Raw genomic sequence first — 26,446 nt, forward strand, 5'->3', positions numbered from 1 at the left:
ATTTTATTATCTTTAACAGCTCTCTAAGACTGGGAATTGCTGCAGTTTGATGTGAAGAATGTATTCTTACATGATGAATTAAAGGAAGAGATTTATATGGAGATTCCTTCTGGGTTTGGTTCTCATCTTCCTCCCGATACTGTTTGCAAGCCAAGAAAGGCTTTGTATGGCTTGAAACAATCACCCAGGGCATGGTTTGGCAAGTTTTCAAAGGCCATGCTTAGCATGGGGTTCAAATAGAGTCAAGACAATCATACTTTGTTTAGCAAACATTCTTCTTCAAGGGGAGTAACAATTTTTCTTGTTTATGTTGATGATATCATAGTAACAGGGAGTGATTTGGAAAGGATTCAATCTCTGCAAAGTCAACTGATGAAAGAATTTCAAATCAAAGATTTAGGGAGGTTGAAATATTTTTTGGGCATTGAAGTGGTGCATTCTAAGCATGGCATCTTGGGGTGCAAACCTATGGACACTCCAATTGAACAGAATCACAGACTTTGCAAAGATGGAAAACATCCTAGCAAATCGAAGAAAAGTCATAAGCCCAGCAAACCTCCTCCTCCAAAGCCTTCTATCAATAAGGAATCCTATCAAAGACTTGTTAGGAAATTGATTTATCTAGTTCAAACTAGGCCAAACATTGCCTACACTGTGAGCGTGGCAAGTCAATTTATGTATGATCCTAAAGAACCTTATCTACAAGCGGTTTATTGCATACTTCAATATTTGAAGGGCACTCCGAGAAAAGGCATTTTGTTCAAGAGAGGGAAAAAATTGACTCTTGAAGCATACAGGGATGCAGATCATGGAGGGGATATGGATCATAGAAGGTCTACATCAGAATATTGTACATTTCTTGACTCAAATCTCATTACTTAGAGGAGTAAGAAGCAGGATGCAGTATCTAGGTCTAGTGCTGAAGCTGAGTTTAGAGCTATGGCATTTGGAATCTGTGAGTTGTTGTGGGTTAAGATAATTTTATCAAATTTGAGAATCAAATGGGAAGGTCCAATGAGACTTTATTGTGGCAAGTTAGCTATCAACATTGCTCAAAATCCTGTACAGCATGATAGGACCAAGCATGTTGAAATTGATCGACACTTTATCAAAGAGAAGTTGGAAAGTGGTCTAATTTGTACTCCCTACATGCCTTCTGGTGATCAATTGGTAGATATACTCACAAAGGGATTATCAAGTGAACATTTTCATACATTAGCATCCAAGCTGGGAATGGATGACATCCACTCTTCAGCTTAAGGGGGAGTGTTAAAATGTATAGTTAAATAGTGTAAATTTATTTTATTTCTTTAATAGATGGATTAGTCGGTGGTTAGAGGTTAAGATAGCATTTATTACTCTATGTTGATGTGCTATTATAAATAGCACAGCTTGCTTCTGTAAATGATGATAGTGAAATAATAAAGAGTAGATTTTGACCAAATTTGTCAATCATCAACCAAGCAAACTCAAAATAAAACAATATCATCAATAAACAAAGCAAACTCAGAAAATAAAACAATATCATCAATACACACAGATTTCTAAAGTTTAGTAAAAAACATCTTAAAATGCCATCAGCAGCGTCAACATACTAACAAGGCTCTGTATAACAACAACAACAACAACAACAACAACAATGGCACAAACAAAGCCATATTGCACACCTTGCTTCCAAGATAGTTATTTAGATTAAACTAACTAGAATGAGCAGATTACCTCAACAAGTGCAACTAAGCTTACACCGCAAGCAACCCAACAAAATAGAATAGGTCCCAAAAGCTCCTCCAAGTACTGCATAAGGGGTCCCAAAAAAATTTAAATTCATAAACTGTTTGCATTTCAAACGTAATTTTTTTACAAGTCTCAGGCCTATTATATCAATTTTAATTGGTTTGAAAAAGAATAAGACAACAACTTTTCAAGAAAAGTTAAGACTATTTTTGTTGGTGATCATGGTTTCCTATTTGTACTTTAGCGTCTACTTATTTTATGTTTGATCGTTTCCTTAGCTAGCATTCATTTTTCGTCAATACCTTCAGATGTAATTTTAATTATTTCATTTTCCTATTTAAGTTGGCTTTGAAGTCAGCTCCATATCCAAATAGTCAGTTATTTGGCCATCACCTCATTTCTTCTCTGCCCATAATTGCTTGAACAAAAACAGAGTCAGAGGGCTTTAAGAATGCTAATCTATTGAGTCAAAATCTTCAATTTTGATAGCAAAAACTGGAAGCTCTTAACTCAAGACGTTGTTTGACAAGGTGTAACATCCTAGTTATTTTTTTGAACAGTTTAAACAAGCCTGAAAATTTTTCAAAAGTTCATAATGACATTAAGTAAAACTATGCACCTGGTAAAGGGGCCTCGCAAAGCCAACAAAAGAAACCATCTTGTAAAAATTATGATTAATTTGCAACCTCCAAAGGCCATTTGAAATTTCAGATTAAAAACATGAAAGAGAGGCACAACAATTACCTTTGTTCTAGTCATGTACTGGAGTTCTTTAGAAAGATTGTCAACTATGGCACGCACCAATTCCCTAAAGACCGGTACTGACATAAGTAACCAATGCTAAATTTTCAAAATGATAAGAGGAAATTAGTTTACCTATGATAAGGGTCCATGGCTGAAACCACGCATATCATAAACATGGCCTGCATGTACCACCAAGAATCACCAAATAGTTACAACCAAAGAGCTCCTTTATAATTCAAACGAATGCATGTCCTGAAAGAAGTAAGCATACTAATAGCCTCTCCAAATAGTGCAATATATGAAAAAGAACCCCAGATGATAAAGAAGAATCAAAAAACAAGAAGAGAATACACAATTTGCTTCTTCATTAAATAACTGTCAGCATGATCCGGCCCCAAAAGGGCACAAGAAGAACCAGAAAAGAAAAATACGTAGAAAAAATTGATCAAGAAGAGTTACAATATTTGTATCATCCACAAATAAACAGATGTTCAATAACTTACAAATAGGAAGGCGTCTATTTCAAGGCATGAGACAAAGAACTTTCACAAAAATGTCCCTAGAGCTAAGATAAATACAGTATAATGCCCTTAACTTCCAATCTATTTGCAGCAATAAAATAAAGTAAATTTTTTTATACTTCCACACAATCAATATGAAATACCTCCAATTCTATCTTGTCACTTTGTAAGGCTAGATGCATAAGAGTAAGGACAACAGTTTCCACTGCAGTTTGAGACTGAGGACCAGCCGCCACTACCTCCTTTGCTGTGACAACTTTTCCTCTTGAATATATCACCAATGGAACATCAAAATTTGAACTGGTAAAATAGCCAAAGGGTGAGAATAAACATCATTTTATGAAAACATCTAAGAAAAAACAGGGCATCCCACTTGAGCACAAACTACACAATAATGAGAGGGGAAAATCTCTACTATGACTATAGAAGAAAACTACCGAGAAAACTCCAATAATCCCAAAAACTCAAAAAATATGAACAAAGAACTAAGACCAAAGCAAAATAATGTACATAAACAACCTTTATCAATAACCTTTCCATTAAAAGAAAGAGTGAACATCATACTAATAATTGATATCATATATAAAGAGTTTTAAATGCAACCAACCAAATGTCTTGGAATAGCTCTTCATGACCACTCCATGTCTGGAAAAGAACACCAATCCTTCTTGCCAAGAATAGCCTAACTCGAAAATCCTTATCTTGGAGCATCATAAGCAACCTCTCTATCATAGTCTGCTAGGATAAAAACACTAAACAATGTTAAACTAAGAGATGAAGAAGCATTGAGATCAGAATCAATACAAACAAATCCCATTTAGTTCACTAAAAGCTCCCTGTAAGGTTGACTTGTTACTTTGGACATCAATGCTAAATAAAACTATCACTAGACTTTTGACATGTGCTATTTGCACATTTAGTTTGAAAATAGTAACCCATGTATTTCTACACTGTTGGCTGACAACTTTCCTCAGAAAAATTGTTTGGTGTTCTTGGTAACCTTACTAGTTGCTCGTGATACAATCATGTACTGAAAATAATAGCAAGGACAGCCAATTCTGTGGGTTGTGGGGGCTGTGGCCTATTGCATGCTCCAGTGCTTTTGGTTGGAGCGTTATAATAGCCACAACTTCAAAGAAGTCTTACATGATAATACTGTTTATGACTTTACCAACATTCCCTGCTCATGATTTCTAACGGTGTTTCCATCTAAAAGATGCAAAAAGAATAGTTGACTCTTTACAAAAGCCTCTTATGACCTATCAACTTCATAGAGGATACAATGCAAAGTTGCCAACATTCTCTAAACAGGTTTTATGCAACAAGCTAGCATTGTCAGCTTTTCAGCTTGCAAAAATTACTGGTATACAAGATTTTTGATATAAAAAGGAAGCCTTATCATCAAGAAGGAAAATTTAAAGTGAGGAGGATAAATTATCAGCATACAATCAGCAATAACCATTTGCCTTTACCAAACTTCGTCAAAAAATTAAGAAACAGCACTCCATTCTCCAGTGAATCTTAGTTTAAAGCACACAGGCTATACTGGTAATTGTAAAATTTTATGAGTTATAATTACAATCTAACATATGTGTTACTCTGCCTCTATTGCATCTTTGCTTCTTATCTCTGAAGAGCTTGCAAGAAAGGTCTCCTGAAGCTTATCTCAAATTCATAATAATAAATCTTAATAAGATCTCTCTCAGACTTGTAGGTCCAGTAAGGCTATTCACCAGATGGATTGAGTGTTATTTGAGTTGCGAGACAAATAGCCATTTTTCTTGCATTGGGATGTGGTTTGGCAGGGTGCCGTGTTTAATGAAAAGTGGGATTTTCACAATTTCAACAAGTTCAGGGATTTTGACACCAATAAGGGGAAGGTCTTTTAGCAAAGTGCCACATTAGAATGCTTGCCGTTGGTGGTCTCTTAGCAAAGTGCCGTTTGACACCAATAAGGAGAAGGTCTTTTAGCAAAGTGCCATATTAGAATGCTTGTGGTTGTTGGTCTCTTAGCAAAGTGCCGTCAGGGTTTCAACAAATGATTCTTTTTTCCTTTTATGAGCAGAAGTCCCTTGTGGATTGGCAGAGCAAGTTGAAAGCTCTTGCTAATGTTAGTTTTTTTCTACTTATGTTGTTATCTTCATGCTTTTGAAGGATAAGTTATCCTCGAATGATGTATAGCTTTCTCTTCTAATATATACTTTTTCTATAATTAAAACAATAAAAAAAATGTATTACTAAGTACGAGCAATAGTTTGTTTACTGTTTCATTCTAGAAAAGTTTTTCTATTTTTCTATATTATTTTCATGTTCTTGTCTGCTTAACTTCCAATAAGCTCATCAATTTTGTGTCTGTCATGTTCTTCTGTCTGTATGTGTTCCTCACGGGCAGCAATTCCATGAAAGTGAAGAGTATCTTATTTGTGCGAGAGCTCACCTGGCCGATTTGGGACTCAGTAGAACAAGATCACAGATGCAATCAACCAGTGCCATGCGTCCAAACCAATCAAGATCCAATTCAGCAACTTTTTGCACCAAATTTCCTAGTAATTGAAAGCACTGCAAGAGGAAAAATAAGAATTAAGTAATGGAACCTTAATTGAGCAAAGAACACCCAGTTCCCAAAATTCCCAACATCCATTCCCTTGAACCTGGACCACAGACCTGTTACTGACCTAGCCAAATCCACTTTTCTATAATTCATGATTTCACACAAAATCAAGATTACAATCTGCCTGTGACTTGTATTTTACACTTAGGGATGAACATCAGTAGGCCAGGGTTGGGTTGGGCGCCAACCTGAAGCTGGGCCTATAATCTATTGACTTCATTGATGTAATTGGAGTCATTGCTATTGGGTTCTTCAATGGATATGGCAATGCTGTTGCATTGGAAAATATAAATGTTGTACAATCTCCATGAGTTAGGCATTGGGGCTTGACGTCAAGAAAGGAGGGAAAGGGTTGGCTGCTGCATTTGGCAAAGGCGAAATAGGAGGGATAGATTGAAGAATTAGGTTTAATTTGGGGAATGGAGATGAGAAAAGCATGTGCTGGAAATAGGATTAATAACATATGTATGTGTGTGTGTGTGTGTCTATAAAGAATGCTAGGAAATTTTGTCTAAACTGAACCGAGCATTCAACTAGCCAAAGCACTAGCTCACTAAACCATGGTAAGACTAGCCTCAATTAAAATAATATTTTTAAATAATACATAAGAAAAAAAAAATAAATTAGACAATATTTATCCGTATATTGTCATACATGCCCAAAAAAGTCATGTAATATTTGTTCATATCAGTCTCATGCACGCCAAGCTTGCACAGTCTCGTACATGCCCAACATAAAATATTATTTATTGTCTATTACAAATCACCAAAATCATCAAGTATGCAAAATTAATTCTCCAACCAAGCTAGTAAAAGCCTCCATAATTAAGTAGAGCCACTAATAAATCATCAAATATATACAGCACTAAAGAAAAAACCAACCAAAAGATAAACACCAAAAAACAGTGTTTTGGGTTACTGAAAATTCTCTAAAAGAAAATGAGAAAAACAGGTTTTCCACCAATTATAATTGGTTTGGACCAGTTCTCTACCAGTTCACTTTTTGGCCAATTTTCAAGGGTTTTGGACCAAACATATGGCCAGTTCCCAGTCCAACTGGTCAAACCAGTCAGTCCAATTCTGACAACACTGATGCCAGGCTAGGCTGGACTGCTCAGTCCTAAGGGCTAACTAATCCATTCTGACCTGAAAGTCCAACCCAGCCCAATCTTTTTTTTTTTTCGTGGGGCTTCCTTTTTCAAGCTCAGCCCAAGCCTGATTCATGAAGGTTTGATGCAAGCCCTAGTTATGCTTGTAAAATCTCATTCTGAATTATTAACAATTCTTTTGCAGATATAATTCTTCCAAGCAACAAATTATAAGGAACCATTGCCTATTCCCTCAAATACAAATATAATGAAATCTGAAATTACCTGTTTAGTTTCATCTCCCCTCAAATATAGGCCATAGTTTTCTTTACCAGCTGCATCCAACGATGACAAAGTAGACAGTAAAGAACGGGCAGCACCCAGTACATTACCACAATCAGCTTTCATTCTAACATGCTCTTCAATCATATCATTCATTAGATTGACCTGCAAAAGAAAAGTATTTGCACATATGTTGAAGGTAATTAGAGGCATGCAAAAACTTTTTTTTTTTTCAAAAAGAAAACTGTGATTTAAGCTACTGAACTATACATCCAATTATTCCCATACCAATTGTACAAACTTTGTACAAGATGACCAGTGAGGATGCTGACAGAGATGGTGCAATATTTTTCCTCTGACCTGAATATGAGAGGATAAAAATTAACAAACAAAGGACAAAGAGAATTCACTAATGAAGAGAACAAAAACATTAAATTAATTAATTACTGAATATTAAGCCATTGCAACTGTGTTTGAACAGAACCTTAGGATCAGATTCATCCTCCAATAAATTGAACAGCATATCCCATGTAATAACTTGTGAAACACAGAAGAAACAGGCAATAAGTGATACCATGCCCATTTTCCATTTCTCAGCAGAAAACGTAATGCCACTGGTAATATTTTTCCCAGCTGTCAAAATATCCACATCTACAGAATCATCGTTAACATCCAGTTCCACATCCATAATTCTAATTTTGCTGCTATCACATAGCAAAGAACTTTGAATACCATCAGTTGCAGCTACGTCTTGGACAATTACCTCAGACTGGACATTTATTATACGCTGAGAATAATCTTGGTATAATTTAACAAGTGCTTTCAAGAGTCTCTCCACATATTGGATAACCTCTCCAAATGAGACAAACTCCATAGCATTTTGATATCTCCACTCATTAAATAGAGGAGAAAAAAGAAAGCTTCGGATAGAAGCGACAACAGATCTTGTTTCATCACAAGCAGAATCATTACTTAGGCAACTGAGGGACCGGAAATCGTTGTCTTGTTGAATAATGTTGACAGCATGATCAAGCAACAATAGTACGTACTGGCTTAATTTTGAGAGAAATACAACATTTGCTTTCCTGAAAAGGAAAAAAAAACACAAATTGATCAAAACACCAGACAGAAGAAAATTGATGGAAGAAATCAAGTGAGACGGCATTCTCTAGCTTAAAAAATCATAAAGTAATGCTTGCATAAGAATTTGACACGTGGCATCACTCAACTAGTTGAACGTTTTATGTAAAAAGCTAAAAAGTCGACCTGCTAATAGCAAGGCATGATACATAGCAAAATATATTGGCATACCAGATATAAGATGTCCTAAATTACTGATGGAAGCTAAGGTATTGTGTCATGTCTAAGTCTCACATTAAATAGCATGAGATGCTCTCAATGAGATATTTGAGCAGGTTTGGGAGGGGAATTGATGGGTATCTAAGTGAGATAGGAAACCCTACACCAAAGGCTAGTTGCTAAGGTAAGAGAACCAATCCACTTAAATACCCCATTGGATATTCCATACAACTTAATGTGTAACCTAGTATCTCATACTACTAGGTCTCCATCAATTAGTCCCCTCATGAAAAGCCATTGTCCCTAAAGCTACACTCTATAGCACTTAACTCAGCCTACCAATCAAAGCCTTTCATTAGTAGCCCTCTTTGGAATGACCAACAACTCAAATCCGATAGCAATTAATAGGTACTCAAGTGGGATAGAGAACATTATCCCAAAAGCTAGCTATTAAAGTGGGAAAACTAACCCACTAAAATACCCTAATTGACCATCCATACTACGCAATGTGGGACTTAGTATGTGTTTGGTTTTCAGTTCACATTTAACAAAAGTACATTTAGGGGATCCAACTATTTGTTGGATTTGGCAAAATCACATCCCAAATGTGGTTTAAATGTGCTTTTGAGAATTACCCCCAAATAGACCCTTAGCATTTCAAATTACCAAGTCTCCATCAGGAACCCTCCCACAAGACATAACTGCATATATTTAGGGTAAACACAAGGCATCAAATCAAAATATTACATGAAGCCAAAGTGATGGGATGATGAACATGAATAAGAAAATGATCAGCTGACAAAGGCATAAAAACCAGAAACTTGAACCAAAATTAATGGTGAAAGAGATTGAAGACAACTATAATCTAATGTGACTAACCTAGTGGAAAATGACCCATAGAGTAGGTTTGACAAAAGAGAACATTGGAAGAAAATATCAGGTAATTGTCTCTCTTTTATCTCTTCTACCACTAGAGAGCCAAGAATGGAGGTCTCCATTTCAAGCAATAGCTGATCACTTATTTCCCGAGGCAGATGCACTACAGGATTGCTTAGCAATTTGAAAACCTGAAAATGGATAATTGGGTTATTCAAATTCACATAACATACAAGACTTGTGTAAACTGACAGACAAGCACCTCAGCTTTAGAACCGCTGTCAATCTTGGTTAGAGCTTCAACAGAGCAATCCAAAAAATCATGTAGACTCTGGTGTTTAGGGTTTTCTATCTATAATCAAAATCAAAATTCAATTTCTAAGGGAAAATATTAAGTAAAATAACGGGCAAAAACAAAGGCAATAGGCAGTAAGGAAAAGAGATTAAGCCACACCTTATGACAGTCATCTAGAGCCTCAGGAATATCCAAAGAGCAGGATGATAAAGGAAATTCTTTAAAGCATTGTGTAAAAGGAGCCTGACCAGTACAAAGAGCATACACAGCAGGAGGGAGCAATAAAACCATCCGTTCCTTTGATGTTAAGGATCCCTGCATTGAGTAAAATGAGAACACATAATATTCACACAGGGCCAGGTTGTGCCAATATATTGTTTAATCAATAAATAAACAAAATGAAGGACTAAGGTACTTTGATATTTAAAGTAATCACACCTTCCAATTAAGATGACTCAAAGCTGCTCTTAGAAGGTTCTTCCTTAAATGCAAAATATCTCTGAGGTCAACCTGCATAACATGGAGAAGGCATATATGATGGGCTATGATGGGCTCAACAGGGACATGAAAGCATGAAACTGAGACCGAAAAATGCACATTTATTCATACCAAACAAATGCACAATAATTTATCTCTTATTGCTTACTGAGAAATAAAACAGGACTCCCCTATCACAAGAGTTGTCCAAAATGGCAGTCCACACCCGGGGGGATCCTAAAATTATACACTTACCCTCAAAAACAAAATACAATAAAATTTCCCTCTTGAATATAATTGATTTCTTTTATTAAAAAATGTTATACTTTAGTGGCAATCATATGTATTGTAGAAAACCAAAAATTTAATGAATTCTTAAATTTTATTAATTTTACAGTAATGCTTTTGTTTATTAATACAATTTAATAAAGTGTTATTCTTAAAATTAAATTATTTACAGATTATTGAAATTCAAAATTTTTTGCAAATATAGATTGTGTTCTCACTAATTTTTTTTCCATTGAATAACTTTACAATTTGCTGAATTTAGAAAATTCATTATTTTACATAGTTCATGTATATCTCCCAATATAGTTGCAGCAACAGAAAAATAAATACTGGAAGGAGACGGGGAAATACTGAGGTTTTGCTATTAAGAACTGGGAACCAAATCAACACTACAAAGAGAACTTCACTGATTCTGGCCAAAATCCTACTCCCTAATACAAAGTGGAAAACACAATGAAACATCTCTGAGTGCTTCCAAAATAGACAAAATATTAATGCAGGGCAAAAAGCGACTCTAACATCTAGACTGAGCCTAAAGCCACTCTACAATACATCCTTGCCTAATCCTTATAATCTGGACCCTTAGGATAATAATCTGGACCTGCAGTATCTTTCTTTTCTGCCCTTTCTTTCTCCCTTAATTTCCTCTTGCATGTCTGAGCAAAACTGACAGCTACATCAATATCCAATATCCAATACCTGCCATTTAAGTATTAGATATAGGGGTATTTTGACCAAAATATGTTTGCTTATTATCTTTAGTAAAGATAAGCAAAATGCGTTGTGTAATTCAGAACTAGGAAGTGTAGACTTCCAAAATAGAGGAAAGGGTTGTGTGACTCGAGCATTGGGAAGGGGAGAGTGGTTTACCCCATAGAGAACACACAAAAGAATGAGATCCAATCAAATGAAGCATTAAGTCATGTCCCATGTTTCAGCAACAATCATTTAGTCATCCCATAAAGCAAAACCAACAGAATGAAATTGTTACAAGTTTACAATCTTGAATTGTCTACTCCTTCACAAAATACCACTATATATCATATAATCTCAGAAAAATCATTATTGGATGTTGATCCTTATATACCCACCAAAAGCAAACACGATACAGTAAAACAAGAATAAGTATCAACTAATTTTAGAACTTTTACTCTGCAATACTTGACACAATTTGGAGGCTCAGAATCACTTTCAAAAAGCCCCAGGCATGGCCAAAAAAATTGACACATTTTCCAGCAAGACCACTTTTTTCAATAAGATCTTTGAAGATAGAATTGATTGTTTAAAAATCAATACCTAATTCATAATCTACACAGAAGAAGCAATTATGCATTTGCTTAAGCTAGGGACAACTAATAACTCAAATATCAAATAAGAAGATGGCATTAAAAAAAAATGAAAATATGATGCGTAGTAAACAACTCACGTGAGAATTCTTCCTCGAAAAGTAACATATGAAGAAATACAAGGTAGGCCTGCATATAAAGAAAATCACGCTCTAAAAAAGAATACAGCAGCAATAAGAAGAACATAATAAAATAAACACAGAATAATGGGTTACTTTTTTCCCCTTCAAAAGCACCATGCATGTGCACCTCTGTATTGACAGCCTAACTTAATTTGGCAGCAAAATTACAGTATACGAGCATGAAAATAAACCCATGAACATTATATAATTGAGTTTATTGAGCTCCTTGAATGATATGCTTTTGTTTTATTTAAGAAAGTTCTTACAATCATACCAATCATTAAGCAGGCAGAAGCATTCAATCATTGTTTGTTGGTCCAACCATATTGATTCAGTGATACTAATTGTATCAGTGATAATTAATTATGTATTATATTAGATTTTAGAGGCTAAAACTATATAATATAACAAATAAATACTAATCATTTTAAATATTTGATTACTATGTCCATATTTCTCAAGATGCTTGAAAAGTGATTTCTCGAATGAAAAGGCTTATGCATTATTAAAATTAAGTCTTAAATAACAAATTTTTGGTATTCTTGAATTATATTCAAAACCAAATCATGAAGGAATGAGCAATTTTGGCCAAACACTTTGATAACTAAGGGAGAAGCCACTAGAAAATGAAGCACGATGAAGATCAAGCACAGGAAATGGCCAACTACAAAAATTTTTCCTTATTCCTTTTTCCCTAGAATTTTCTCTATTTTAACTGTCTCTTTCTCTTATTATCTACAATATATTTTCAGTTTCTCTTTCTCTTACTATCAACAAGTAACAAGGGTTCTAATTCTTTTTTTAATTTATTTATGATTATGTTCATTACAAGTGCATCAAAATACTGTAATTAATCTTTTGTGACATATGATTTTCAGCACTTGATGATGTTGATGAATTTCTAACCGCTCAGGATGTGTACCTTTCAATTTGTGTGCCGCTAAGGTGTGTTTGATTGCCTCAGATGGTGTACCTCTAGGCTTCTGTGCTGGGATATGCCCACATAGTAGCATGTCTACCTCTAGGTTTATGTTCTGAGTTCTGACTACTCTATGCAACTTTGACCAAATAGCACATGCACCTCTAGGTTTGTGTGCTGACCATTTTATCGACGTGTTAGGCTTATAGCTAACATACCATGGGAGACTTGCACACCTTTCAAGGTGGGTCAGCAATAATCCATTAACATATGGCCATATACTAGGAACATGCTTTGAAATGGAGTTTTGGCTATGTATTATTCTTTACGCACTTCTAAATTATGATTATTACTATTGGTTTGAATATGCTTAAAATTAGTTCCCTAAGTCACTGAAATTGTTATCCCACCTCATTGCTTATCATTTTCCAGGATTGTTTAAGGTTTAGCACGAGAAGGGAAGGAAACCAAGACGTAATAATTTGTACATCAAGATGCGGTTGCCTGAGGTTGCTCAACCACTATGCATTGGTGAGTTACTGCATCATGCATCATATAATGGAAAGTGCCAAATATTGGACTAGCATTTTTGATAAATGGATGCCGTAGTGTCATGGTATATTTTGGGCAGAAATCCCTCTCGATATCCTTGCACTCAAATATTGTTTTCATGACGTTCTCATCCTCTCATTGGTATGGTAAGCTTTTGGTCATGTTTGTGGTTGTGAATGAATCTGGATTTGATTATTTGTGGGAGGATTTGTGCCCTATGTTCTATATTGGGTACCTCAGTCTTGGAGGGTCAAATCTTATTGCGCAAGTGTTTAATCATGAATGTTGGCATTATTAGGTTCCTGAAAGGTTTTGAAATGTGACTAGTATGTTGGGATTGGAATTGATTTTGTGAATGTGGGATTAGAGTAAAAAGAAATTTAGTTTTCCCAGCGTTTTTACTGGTTTATAGGTTTTGATGTTCCATTTGATTCATAGCTTTTAATTTGAGGTATGGTAGATGCTAATAGTTAGAAGAGGTTAAATATGAATCAGAGGATTTGAAATCACTGAAATTGAAAGTCGTAACTCAAGATATGATATGAGATTCAGAAGGGGCTGAAAGTGCAGAAAAATCTGGCCTAACATCTCTTATACTTCACTGCAGCAAAGCAGCTCTCGGATGCACATGTTGCATGACAGAAGGTGTATTTGCCACAGCAAACTACGAGGAAATTTTGGGGTTGAATCTTCGAATCTGAGTTGCCTTCTGCTCTAAGTTTATTCACATAAGAGGTTCTTATCGCCATTTTTGAAGTTTGGTGGGATTCTTGTGGGTTAAGAAATGTTTCAAAAAGCTCATAATTCCCCTATATGTTTACGTAAAGCAAGGTTTGAAGTTTTAAAATTTTCGCCTGAACCTCATTTTAAAATATATGGTGCTACAATAACACCTACGTTAAATGGCTAGACAATTTGGCATAAACCACGAATGAATGCCTGATGGGCCACACGACCACATCTACAAAAATCAGTAGCACAATAACAATATTTAAACTATAAGGGCCAAATTGAAAATTTAGTAAAACTTTAGGAAGTAAAATAATTTTAAGTATCAATCTAAAAGTTATATTTTCAGAGATACAGTTAAGATAACAGTAACTTAGGACCTGTTTGTTTTCTATTTTTAAAAACTGTTTTTTGTTTTCGAAAATAGAAAAACTTTAAAATTTGTTTGGATAAGTGTTTTTCATTTAATTGTTTCCAGAACTGTTTTCACTCCTTTGTTTTTAAAAGCAAAAAAAAAAAAATAGAAACAACTTCAAATTGTCTTCGTTTTATTTTTCTTGTTTTTAAAATACACTACATTTGATTATTAAAAATTATAGTTACTTTAACAAATTTCTATTATTAAATCATCACCATCAATTGCCTATAACCATCATTGTTAGTCCATTTTTAAATTTTAAAACTGTTTTTTAATTGATATAGCCAAACAGATTTTCATTTTATTTAGTTTCGAAAAACAATTTTGAAAACTATATTACAAAACAGTTTTTAAAAACAAAAAATGAGAATAGAAACCAAATAGGCCCTTACATGGAACCACCTGCTGTTAGCTAAAGTGGCAAAGGGTGGATAGGGTGTTGATAAAGGTCCAAGGTTGAAACCTTCCTAATGTAAAAAGAAAAAAGGGCAACTTACATTGACGGTGGCCTCTTAAACAATTGAAGATCCCAGACATCTTGGGGTATTACACACGCATTTATTACATCCTGGACAGAAGAACGCAAGTGTAAGATTTTTCATGACATGCCCCATTGCCTAAAATCTTGTACTCACATTTGAGGTTATGTTACCAAGAAGCACCAAAGCAGCATCAACCTTCATTAAAATCACAGTTTAAATCGAAAATTAGCAAGAAAGAAGCCATACAACAAGCATTAAGAAAATAATCAAATTTCCAAGAAAAACTTACAATAGCAGTTATATTGCTGTATATTGGCAACCCATGTACTGTGGTATTCCAAATTAGTTGCCAGCCATTAATGAACTGCAATAATTGGTCGGGTAAAGCACAAATAAAATAGCAGGCGGACAGAGTAATCAACCACTTCAATAATAGAAAGATTTTCCAATTAGGTTTTACTGATCAAGTGACTCAGTTCAGCAACAGCTACAACAGACAGGCATTCACGTTTGGATTTGGGTGAAAGATTCTTCACAGATTTCAATAAGCATAAATCCGGCAGACAGATAGACATATAGATGAAGATTCTTGTCTGTGCTAGAAATTCTCAATCGACGAAGATTCTTGTCTGTGCTAGAAATTCTCAATCCCTTTTTCTTCAGGAAGCTTACAGAGTCTCAAACTACTAGATTTCAGTGACTAAGAAGTAATGTTTTTTCTTTTCCGTGAATCTTTGGGTTTGGAAGAAGGATTATTCAAAATTTTCAGTTAGCATAAATCAAAGATATAGAACCAGCAACTTTGTCTGGTTAAAAATTTTCCATTCCTTTTTCCTTCTGGTAGGGTCTCTTTATTATTTCAATGCTCAACACAGCCGATTAACATAAAAATATCCCAGACCATCAAATAGTTCAGATGCATAGCATCTGTCCACCCTAAAAAAGAAAAAGAAAAAGAAGAAAAGAAAAACTTCAAGGGAATTTTGTTTACAAAAATATTCAATTAGAAGGGAAAAGAATAACAAGAAAGAATAAGACATCCTCACTTTTAATAAAAGGCAATGATCAGTGAACAATAATCATATTGACCTATCAAGGACCCCAAAACGGCCTCATCTCCCAGTAATATGACAATGAATGAGCAATTATCTTATTGACCTTCCAATCGATTTCAACTTGAAAACCAAAGTCTTTTTCTAAATAAAATGCTGGAATACTACATATTCAGCTTAGCATGCATTAAAAAAAAAAAGAAAACAACAAACTAACTTTAGAGAGAGAGACCTCATTTAAGGTAGAAGATGACATAGATGAGATCTCCAGCGTTATATTTGGATGCAACAGGACCAAGGAAAGCTCCTGCAAACTCCTTCAGATGCAACAGAACAAGACATGAATTCACTGTGATAAGAGGCTAGCCATAGTCTATAATACAAAGTAAAATGAATCACAATCATGAAAGTTATGAAAAATGAATAAATTCAGAGATCTAAGGTAGTTCACCAGCACCACGCTCTTATGATCATGAATATGACCTGTCCAAACTGGAAAATACTGTAATGAAAACATTTATTGTCAATCATAGCAACGTACCGCAGAGTCCACAACAATCCATCATAAGCATGCTCCAGATTTGCCGAATTCAGAATTCTGCAGCATTATCTCAAATGTGTCAATCCAATCATCAAGATGAAAAATTCTATTCCCACAAAAATATGTCTCATTCATGCATATACAGATATTCAACTCAAACAATGTATATAGTACAGAAATGTTCAAAGGAAACAAGCAATCCAAAACCAGAAAATTATCAATCATCAGTTGTCAACCAAATTAAGTACACTTTCTCTGGTTAACAGAACTTCAAAGGCTATTAAAAAAGACAAGGATAAGATATTCCACTGGGGAAACATGAAAGAAGAAATAGAGAAGAGATACACAATGACATCAATATGACAAAGCTCTAAGGTCACTTTAAGTATCAGCCATAGAGACACCCATACAAACAACCTTGTATCATGGTCAAGGGGCTGAAACGAATTGTAGAAGCTGCAGGGTTAGTATAGTAATGGGAAGACAGAAATTCCCCAGATTCAGGGTCATCAGCAAAATTGTACATGCAGAACATTTCGAACTAACTTAAAAAAATTAATCAGACATAGGATAAATTTGATAGAAATGTAAAATCTTCTACAACTATTGTAACAAGTCTTTCCGTATTTTCCATCAAACAGGATTTCCTTTCCCCCATTGCAGGAAATGGGGACATGCAAAAAGGAGATCAGTTGGCAGGGATGGGAAGCAGGGTAAATCCCTTGACCCAAAAGAACGCCATCCTTAATCCTATCTCTTAGAAACTATAAGAAAATTATTCGTGAGCCCACACTTAAAAGCTCAAACCCTTTAAACAAAATACAGAGTAAAATAAAAATTATAAAATTAAACTATATATGCATGATCTAAAAATAATATTAAGCAAATATATGCATGACCTCAAATTCACAATCAAGCATATATGAATTGTAGTTCCTGTAGAAGATTTTTGGCACAAGACACACCAAAAAAGGGTCAAGTACCATTCGATCCTTTTATCCTGTGCAGTAAGATACTTCGTTCAGGAAACGTTTATGATGCAACACACATTCACACATACTTACACAGATGACAACAGAGGGATTTTAGGGAGAAGATAAAAAACGGAGGGGGAGGAGGGAGAGAGGACAATAGTAATGGAGGGGGAGGAGAGATATGAAGAATAGAATGGTGGGGGAAGAGAAACTGACGAGGGGGAAAGTTTAGCTATGCGAACAAAGCCTTAGCATATTTCATTCGTCAAAAACAAGTCTCTTCTCAAAAATACTTACGGGATATATATAGCTAAGGTTTCCTTCATGAAAAGGAAACATCACACTTGCAGCAATAAAATAGTACATGACATGACTAAAGCAATCCACTTGCAAGCTATAACAGAAAATAAATAAAATAAAAGGCAAAAGTAAGATAGGTTTCCTTCTATAGTAGGTTTCCTCAAAATATATTATTATATTTCATCAATTTATCATGATAAACATAATTGATATGAATGGAGGCGTCACATATCTGAATGAAATAGACGACCAAAGCAAGTGTTTCTTTGCATGACATGCTCGTACCCACTTACCTGTCAAAGCTCATCCAGATGCCTTCAAACCAGTACAAGAAAAGATCCTTACTGATGCGGGAATGGTAGTTTCGAGTGAGACAACAAAATGCAGCACCCCTGTAGCAAAGATTCTTGATGAGAATTTGGTATAGTGACACTTACATCAACAGTGCCTGATACATGGGAAATATAAGAGTAGTATTTAAAGTATTTAACCACAACATTATATATCCTATTCATAATACTAGGAGTGTGGAGAGCTTCCTAATAATTATCCACAATATTCACTTGATTCTTAACCTTCCCGTGATGATGCCCATCAATTTAGCACATAATAATGAAAGCAATCTATGCATCATGATGGGCACTTCGTTACTGATCAGAAGAAACGATCAAAACGGAACCATGAAAAGTAAGAATGGTGAAAAAGAAAGAGAAAACAAAATATAGACACACATTCCAAATGCTTGGCGGAAAGAAAGTATAGTTTTGTAAACTAAATTCTGGCGAAAGAATTACTGGAACAGAAATTTTGAACAATTCTTAAAAGTTCCATTCAAAATTTTCAACACATTCCGCCATATAGGAGAAGGGCCTAAAGTCGTTTAAATGCTAGAAACATGATACATGCAAGCAATTAATCATCAAAATGATAAGTGATACATCATCTCTTTATTACATTCTAAAAAAAAGAAACATGTTAGAGAGGAAAATAAGTAAAAGGCAGATGTGATTTCTTTCTAAAAGAATTTGATGCAGAACAAAAGATAAAAAGGGGTAAGGGGAGGGCAAAGACAGAGGAAGGAAGTGAGAAAACTGACAATAAACTGATATCTTCGACTCGTCTGGAAACTACAGTGTAGAGCTATTGATAAGGAGCCCAATATATAAGAAAATAAAATAAATAGAAGTTGAAATTTAAATAAACAAATAAAAATCAGAAAATAAACAACAACAACAACAACAACAACAAGCCTTTATCCCACTAGGTGGGATCGGCTACATGGATTGCAAGACGCCATTGTGCTCTATCATTTATTAAGCTTTTAGAAATATTATTAATTAAGAGATCACGTTCAACAACTTCCAAGAGTGTTCTCTTAGGCCTTCCTCTACCTCTCTTAATCGGACTCAAAGTTATATGTTCCACTCTTCTCACTGGTGCCTCCCTTGGTCTTCTTTGTACATGCCCAAACCATCTCAACCTATTTTCTACCATTTTTTCCTCAATAGGTGCCACCCTCACTTTTTCACGTATGTGCTCATTTTGAATTTTATCTTTACGTGTATGTCCGCACATCCATCGTAACATTCTCATCTCTGCTACTCCAACTTTATGCTCTTGCTGTCCCGTTAGAGCCCAACATTCACTACTATATAACATTGCCGGTCTGATAGCAGTACGATAAAACTTTCCTTTAAGTTTATTAGGCACCTTACGGTCACAAATAACTCCTTTAGCTTTTCTCCAATTAAACCACCCAGCTTGAATTCTATGTGAAATATCTCCACTGATTTCGCCATCATTTTGAATAATGGCTCCCAAATATCTAAACTTTCCACTTGAGGTATAATTTGATCTCCCAATTTCACTTCCAAATTATTTTCGAATAGTCCTTTACCAAATTTACAATATAAATATTCCGTCTTACTTCTACTCAGACGAAAACCTTTCGACTCCAATGTCCTCCTCCATAACTCAAGAGGTGAATTAAAACTAAAATATCTCTAAACTAGAGTTTCCCATGCTAAGAATAAGTATTCCGTAATTTCTCATCAGAAACATAAATATAAATAAATAAACAATCTGAAGTAACAGAGGAAGCCCATCGACTAGACATAGCTCATCAATTTAACTATATGTTAACCACTGAATCCTTTCCAAGATAACCGTTAACCAAGTACCATAGCGAGGTTAAAAAGACATCACTTTATCACATAAAAACAGCCATAGCAAAAAAGATATCCTTTTGAATGCTGAAATTTCAACTTCAACCATTTGCATCAAATAACATCATGTGTAGCACATCTCCATATAAATTAGATGTGAATGAACAAATAAGACCCAAGTCCAAACTCATAATATAGCGATAAAACAAAAGCACATAAATTAAGAAGTTTTTCCAAATGAAAGTTAGCATGACATAATACAGAATGCCTTATAGAACAAAACTCATAAACTAGCATCTAACTTACCATAACCATTTACCATGTATGAGTGCATCCCGTAGAAGCACAGCAGCTGGCTCCTTCTTAACTCGTTTTTCAGTTAGTATGACTTGTGTTGTATTAAGGCAAGCCTAAGGAATAACCATGTTAGCAAGCAATCTAGAAATTATTGTACTAGAAAAATAAGGAACCACAGAGACATGATTTTAAATTCCACAACCACTTGCAGATTGTCAAATGAATACCCTATAAAATAGAACTGCCGCAAGTTCCACCAATCCACAGTGTGAGCTACTCAAAGCTCCAAATCTATCATCTTTAGTTCCATCACCCCTATATAGAAAGATCATATAGATCACCATTAATAACTAGAAAATTAGTTATTAAATTAATAAAATGGGAAACAATAGAAAAACTCACCAAGGCATGGAAGAACTAGACATACTACCCTGATCAAGATCCTTACAAACCACATCCAAAAGTTGTTCTACCAATGAACACCCATCATCAGCACTCCTCAGTAAATTTAACTGTAACCTTGCATAGAACATAAGTGCATCCTGCAATGAAAGCATCAAACAGAGCAATGTAAAAATATCAAGGGACGAGCTGAAGTAAAAGCATTTGCATACAAACTGCAACATCAAGAGACCTTAAGTATTCGATCATGTGTTGTCAGCCAGAAGCGGAACACAAACTGCTGCAAGGCATTATGGATCTCCAACAATCGACAGCCCAAATTTGGTCCATCATTCAACAAATATGAATTAATACACTCAACAAGCTTGCGTGAAATCTTTCCTTCATCCCTAAAGAAAGTAAAAGGAATGAAAGATAAAATGTACTCTAGCAGATGATAAAATGATGGGGTGAAAACAAGCACGCACACAAGCACACATCTATATTAATGATATACCTAATAAATGAGCATATCTTGACAAACCCCTTGATAATGCCTTCCCTAAGATTATCAGGGTAGTCACCAGGAGGATTTTCAAGAAGTGAATGAAGTGTCAGGATGTACCGAAAAACCTCCTCCTTTGAAACGTGATGAGTATTATTCCCATTCAAGCTTGTTTCAACATTCTCGATGTAGAGAAACACCAAATCTTGCAAAAGGAAATTGACATGATATATAAGGTAAGATTACAACATTTAAGAAAGATTGTGTCATTGAGACATGAGGAAAACTGAAAGCTCCAAGTTCAGAAAAAAGTTACTTTGATAAATGCGCTTCCTCATTTGCAAACCATAATCCTTGACTGCCAATAGATGCCGAAGTATAATACCATATTCTGACTGAAAGCTCGGGACATTGCTCAAGACATCCCAAACATGGCTAAAAAGGGGTTTAACCACATGTGATAAAGGAAGCATTTTACCTGCCATAAAATGACAGGGAAAAAATTATTGAGAACAGACGTTTTAGTCCCAAGAGATTATCATGTCGACCATCTCTCAGCTTTTTATCATGAACTTCCATGTTGGAAGTTGGAACCAACAAGACTTCAAGATTGCTGTGTTCAATGAAAAGCTTGAAATGATGTGTCGTTCCTTCATTGGCAAGTTTTGGTGTCTAAACATCCTTTCTTTTTTTAGAGATACAAGAGTGTACATGGTGTACCCACTTGGCTGGCGCATCAGACCAACAGAAACTGGCAGTTAATTGACAAGCACATGGTAAAAACCAAATCTAAAAAAATCTAAATCAACTGCCTGTTTGAATTGGTCAAGTGCACAAATTAAGTAGCACATCATGCGTACCTACAAATTTTATTTCTTCCCCAGGATCGTTCCCTTCTTTTTATTGCACTCGATTTTAGACTTTAGTTTCTTCTGTTTTTTAATCAAAAAGGGGATAGGAGAAAAGAAGAAAAGTGAATGAACAACTACATTCCAGTGACTCACCTGAATACTTAGCATCTTCTGCCCGTTGCACGACCACTCTAAGAGTCTTTGCATAAACCATTTTTGGCATTCGCCGCTTGCTTGAGGATATTTCCAATGAAGTAGATTGAATAAGGACAGAAATAAGAAAAGGCCATGTTTCAGCTGCCCCTCAGAAATGAAGAATAAATGAAGTGTCACATGTAAAGACTTACACGTTGGCTTTAATAAACTATTGCCTCCAGCACTATCTAAAGTCTGTAAGAGAAAATTGCCTTACAGTGAGGAATTTCATCAGGTCTAAGCTTTGCAGTACCCTGTCCAAGAAATTTGCAGAAGTTAAATGATCGTTCTCCTTCTAACCAAGTATTCAGCAACTTGATCCCTTCCTGATAAATTACAACATGTCGGAACATATTAAAATCAAATGTGGGTCATGATCGTTAGATGATAGACCCAAAAAGGTCTGGCCTAGTAACAAATAAAGATCATTATTTATCCATGAATGACATATCACATGACATGCTTTTTAACAACATCAGTTTTGCAACGAAGGATCAGAATAAGTGGTTTATACACAGATTTCAGCAACTTCCGTGTTAAAATGCAACTATTCAAGATAAAAATACATGGTGTCATTTCTTTGGCCAAAAATAAAATGCTATTGACTTGTTGAGTACAACCGAACAGTCATGTGAAAAGAAACAAATATACAGCAAGGTATCATTCTACCGTGATTTCTTTGCCCCAGGAATTTTAAATTTTAGCATGACCTGAGGAAAGAGGAATGAATCCACCTCAGTTCAATCTTCATTTCCCTCTGGTTTAATTTATTGCAACCATTCGCTAGATAGTTTTAGGTCGAGCTTAAAGCAGGGCATTGATACTGGAACCTACTTAAATTTTCCAATATTAAATTCAAGCTTTGACAGCAGGAAAGACAAAATTTCTATCCGTAATAGCCGATTCAAAAAAGTTCAGTCATTGGGTGATTTCATATCGGGACGTGCTCATTGAATAAACAAAGACAGAGTTATGGTTGATGAAGAAAATGAAGGTTACGTCGCGAGCTTTGGCTTTATCAGAAGAAAGCTTCTCAACAATGTCTTGTACATCTCTAGAGCGGACAATCACCATTATCACAACGGACTGAGACGGTCATAAATCTCAAGGGTAAGATCAGACAAGCTTACACGGGTGATCAAGAAGCTAGGGTTCCTGCCAGTGGTTCCGGGTCACTTGCAGGATAATGGCGGGAAAGCTAAAGGTTTTTTACTACAGAAAACCCTTTATACCAGTGGAAGTGCAAGGTCCAGACTATAGACGACAGCCGACGGGAAGTCTGGAATGGATAGTTTGGCGGGGAATCTCGACATTGCTACGCTGTCGCTGTCCCATTGAGCCTCGTCATATAGATTTTCATTTTCATTTTTCGTTCTCTAATTTTGCTGAAATTTTTTTTGGCCAGAAATTGTTGCTGAAATTTTAAAACATTTACATTTTTTTACTTTCATGCAGAAATAATGAAATATACACATTTTATTTTATATATATATATATATATATATAGGAGCAGAGAGATGTTTCGACGTAAATGTTAGAAGATGCTGATAAATTCCAATGTAACTTAATTGTGCTTACCGAGAAAATAAAAATGCTTACCAAGAAGATAAAAATGATATTGATAATTTTTAATGTAATCTCTCTCTCTCTCTATATATATATAAAATAAAGAGAAAATCGTTGGGTTTAGAATAAAAAAGAGGAAAAAAAACTTATATTACTTAAGATATTTATATCTAATTATATTAAGATATGTAGGTCTTTTATGCATTATTTTTTCTATAATAAATTCTTGTTATTTAATTAAATAAATGTATTAACATCCACATGTCATAATGTAATTTAATATAAGTATATTAAATATATAAGACTAAGTATATAAAATAGTATTACAAATGAGATTTATAAGGCTTTATATAGAGCTGGCATACCAATCCTTGTTATATAACCAAAGTTAATTGAAGATAAAATCTAATCCTAATGATTACAAAAGACAAACTTATTTTTGACTAATTACAAAAGGTAAAATAACTTTCAATTATTTTTCTTTTTTGTCTTTTACCTTCTTATTTCTTTAATCACGAGCCTGCTATTTTTTATCTTGTCTAATACTTTCAGCTTCTTTTTATCTAACAGCATCTACTTTTATCCTGTCGGCTATTCTTGTCTTCATATGTTGACTGGTCTATTCCAGAATATTGAGGTTGATGGTGGGATCTTCATAATCCTTTTCTGATTGTTTCCTTTTTTCACAATATTTATACTTATGATTTACATATTCTAACAATATTTGACATATCTTCTTTTTAGTATTTTTTGGATTGTCTATTTGGCTACTTTTTATTCTGTCATACCATTGATTAAATTCCTAGCCATTTTGCTATTTTGTCCTACTGAGTAAATACATGTAGTAGGTCCTATAAAATAAGTTCACTAGGCTTCAGCTGTAATCATAGTTGTAAAATCTCACTCCACGAAATACAATTAACCAATGTAACCCATGTTAATCAAAGGATTAACTCAAAAAGTAATTATCAAGATTTAATTTAAAAGTAAGGGATTCTAAGTTTTTTCACAATCACAAAGAGTTTAAAACGATCAAGATCTCCTGTATTAAAGTAAAATAAGTTGCACAAGCATGAAATACCTTAGAGGAGTGAAAAAAATTGAAAATAACAAAAAAATAACTCTTTTAATATGTGACAGAGCAATGCACCACGGCCTGTTGCATAAAAAATCAGCAAATTCTGCTGACAATAGAATGGGAAAAAACTTCTGACGCATCTCGATTCTCCGTTTGATGATCGAATGACGTGAACTAAGTGTCTACAGAAAGCTCTTAACACAAACTAGCTAGTGGCATGAGTTTTACTTCCAAAATAAGTCACACTGGGAAGTTGGACACTCAAACACATTTTGACTACTTTTCACAACTTCACATGAAAAGGGTGTCCAAAACCCTTTCTTAATACCTAGACCATATCCATTGAAGTTAAGACTACCAATACAACACATCACAAACACTTAAACAACAATATAACCAAAATTCACTCCTTAACCCCTTTTCACCAAAAATAGAGGGGGAGGCAATTTATCATTACATTGTATCCAAATCAATCAAAACATGTTCAAATTATTATTTTTTATATTTGCACTAGTATTTTGACCCTAAAAATATATATATCTCAACATACACACGCACTTAAGGTTCAAAATACAAATCAAACATTTACGATAATAAAATAGTGTAAGTGAGATAGCATGCAACCTAAAATTGGCAAATATATGTTATTACACAAAATAAACTAAGCTAAAGGCATACAAAAAGGAAATGCTAATTCTTAACCTTTGGAGCCTTCCCTCTCTACACCAAAGTAGAGCCTAAAAGGTGTTAAATGAAAGGGTGAGTCTAGTCACTCAATAACCAAGATAAAACCTATCCTACAGTTATATATCAATTATAAAACAAGCACATGCATATGAAATAAAGCACTAAAACATACTCACACATATTATGACTCATCATTTCTCATTTAACAACTTCTTTATCTCACATATACTAGGTGCATTATCACTGTATTCTCAAATACGTGACATGACCCCTTATTCACACACCTTGCTACAACTCAACACATGTAACATGTCATATATTTACTTAGGCATAATCAACCAACCTTAAAACCTCTTTATTTTTTCAGACTAAAACCGTGAGCTTTAATTGAATAGGGCTCTATTTGTATGACTGGACTACCTAAGCTCACAAATCGTGAGGTGTGACTTAACCAAAGATCACATGGCTCACTTTTGGACCACAACTTTCTTTATTCTTGAATCTTAGGGTGTCTCATACCCTAAACTATTCTCCTTATTGAATTGATGGAGAAAGCTAGGTTCTGATCCCTCAATAAATTATGGGACAGTCCTCAATAAATTGCGAGACAAGGCTATATCTCTGTACACCAGAGGGCAGCCTAGATACCATATAAATTTTTCTTTACTCCTAATCCCCATGCAAATTCTCATCCATTGATCATGCTGTAGACAATATTCACTCTTTTCACTTTCCTTTGCTTATTATCAAAATCAACACATTGGGCTCGTGACCAAATGCTACTAAGTACACATCAATTTCTTGTCCTCACTTATGTCACATGCACCTATTTTTTTAATCACAATTGTTCATATTTATCAAATCAAACACTTACTACTCAGTTACAACACATCATCACATTTATCTTTCTAAAGTTATATGCTTGTTTATAGCTCAAAAACATCTGATTTGGCATTTGCATTTCAAACCACAATAACATCATACACATTCAATTTTCACACACTCATTGAAACTAACACATGCTTTTCACATTGAAAATCTACCCATGCATATAACATTCATATTTATAAGT

At 34.7% G+C, this 26,446-nt stretch overlaps 2 protein-coding genes and 1 pseudogene across 4 annotated transcripts; all 3 read right to left on the reverse strand.

Annotated features, from left to right (window-relative positions):
* LOC129320696 (serine/threonine-protein kinase ATM-like) overlaps positions 1-2,542 on the reverse strand; it is a 25,097-nt pseudogene extending 22,555 nt beyond the window's left edge.
* On the reverse strand, positions 1,567-3,710 carry LOC129319736 (serine/threonine-protein kinase ATM-like). Its single transcript, XM_054964812.1, has 6 exons — positions 3,607-3,710; positions 3,143-3,299; positions 2,611-2,657; positions 2,479-2,542; positions 1,720-1,794; positions 1,567-1,605 (listed from the first exon to the last, which is right to left on the reverse strand). The coding sequence occupies exons 1-6, from the start codon at positions 3,708-3,710 to the stop codon at positions 1,567-1,569; spliced, it is 486 nt and encodes a 161-aa protein (XP_054820787.1).
* Positions 3,607-23,336, reverse strand: LOC129320694 (serine/threonine-protein kinase ATM-like). 3 transcript variants are annotated; one of them, XM_054966253.1, is made up of 25 exons: positions 23,174-23,336; positions 22,261-22,369; positions 22,002-22,145; positions 21,314-21,475; positions 21,010-21,202; positions 20,746-20,902; positions 20,514-20,653; positions 20,339-20,426; positions 20,121-20,224; positions 17,943-18,041; positions 16,376-16,432; positions 16,067-16,151; positions 15,072-15,146; positions 14,936-14,977; positions 14,798-14,868; positions 11,641-11,689; positions 9,888-9,959; positions 9,609-9,764; positions 9,417-9,506; positions 9,158-9,345; positions 7,464-8,064; positions 7,268-7,339; positions 6,983-7,144; positions 5,437-5,558; positions 3,607-3,734 (listed from the first exon to the last, which is right to left on the reverse strand). In XM_054966253.1, the coding sequence occupies exons 3-25, from the start codon at positions 22,069-22,071 to the stop codon at positions 3,728-3,730; spliced, it is 2,862 nt and encodes a 953-aa protein (XP_054822228.1). In that variant the 5' UTR covers positions 22,072-22,145; positions 22,261-22,369; positions 23,174-23,336; the 3' UTR covers positions 3,607-3,727. The 3 variants fall into 3 exon arrangements, with proteins under 3 accessions (XP_054822228.1, XP_054822227.1, XP_054822226.1); XM_054966252.1 differs by having other exon boundaries at positions 21,118-21,202; positions 23,043-23,336; XM_054966251.1 differs by having other exon boundaries at positions 23,043-23,336.
* Positions 23,337-26,446: the final 3,110 nt, after the last annotated feature.

Source organism: Prosopis cineraria, unplaced genomic scaffold (genome assembly GCF_029017545.1).
Source record: "Prosopis cineraria cultivar Desert tree isolate PC_DT_omini unplaced genomic scaffold, ASM2901754v1 PC9, whole genome shotgun sequence".
NCBI lineage: Eukaryota > Viridiplantae > Streptophyta > Magnoliopsida > Fabales > Fabaceae > Prosopis > Prosopis cineraria.

Bases quoted from the DNA above. Each gene is read 5' to 3' on its own strand.
- LOC129319736 (XM_054964812.1), bottom strand. From the start codon at position 3,710: ATGCTCCAAGATAAGGATTTTCGAGTTAGGCTATTCTTGGCAAGAAGG. The intron at 2,658-3,142 runs GTATTTCATATT...TGGTACATGCAG, and splicing joins GTGACAAGATAGAATTGGAG to GCCATGTTTATGATATGCGT. The intron at 1,606-1,719 runs GTAATCTGCTCA...GTTGTTATACAG, and splicing joins GCTTAGTTGCACTTGTTGAG to AGCCTTGTTAGTATGTTGAC.
- LOC129320694 (XM_054966251.1), bottom strand. From the start codon at position 23,117: ATGGTGATTGTCCGCTCTAGAGATGTACAAGACATTGTTGAGAAGCTT. The intron at 22,146-22,260 runs GTAAGGCAATTT...TCTGAGGGGCAG, and splicing joins ACCTGATGAAATTCCTCACT to CTGAAACATGGCCTTTTCTT. The intron at 7,340-7,463 runs GTTCTGTTCAAA...TCTCATATTCAG, and splicing joins AGGATGAATCTGATCCTAAG to GTCAGAGGAAAAATATTGCA.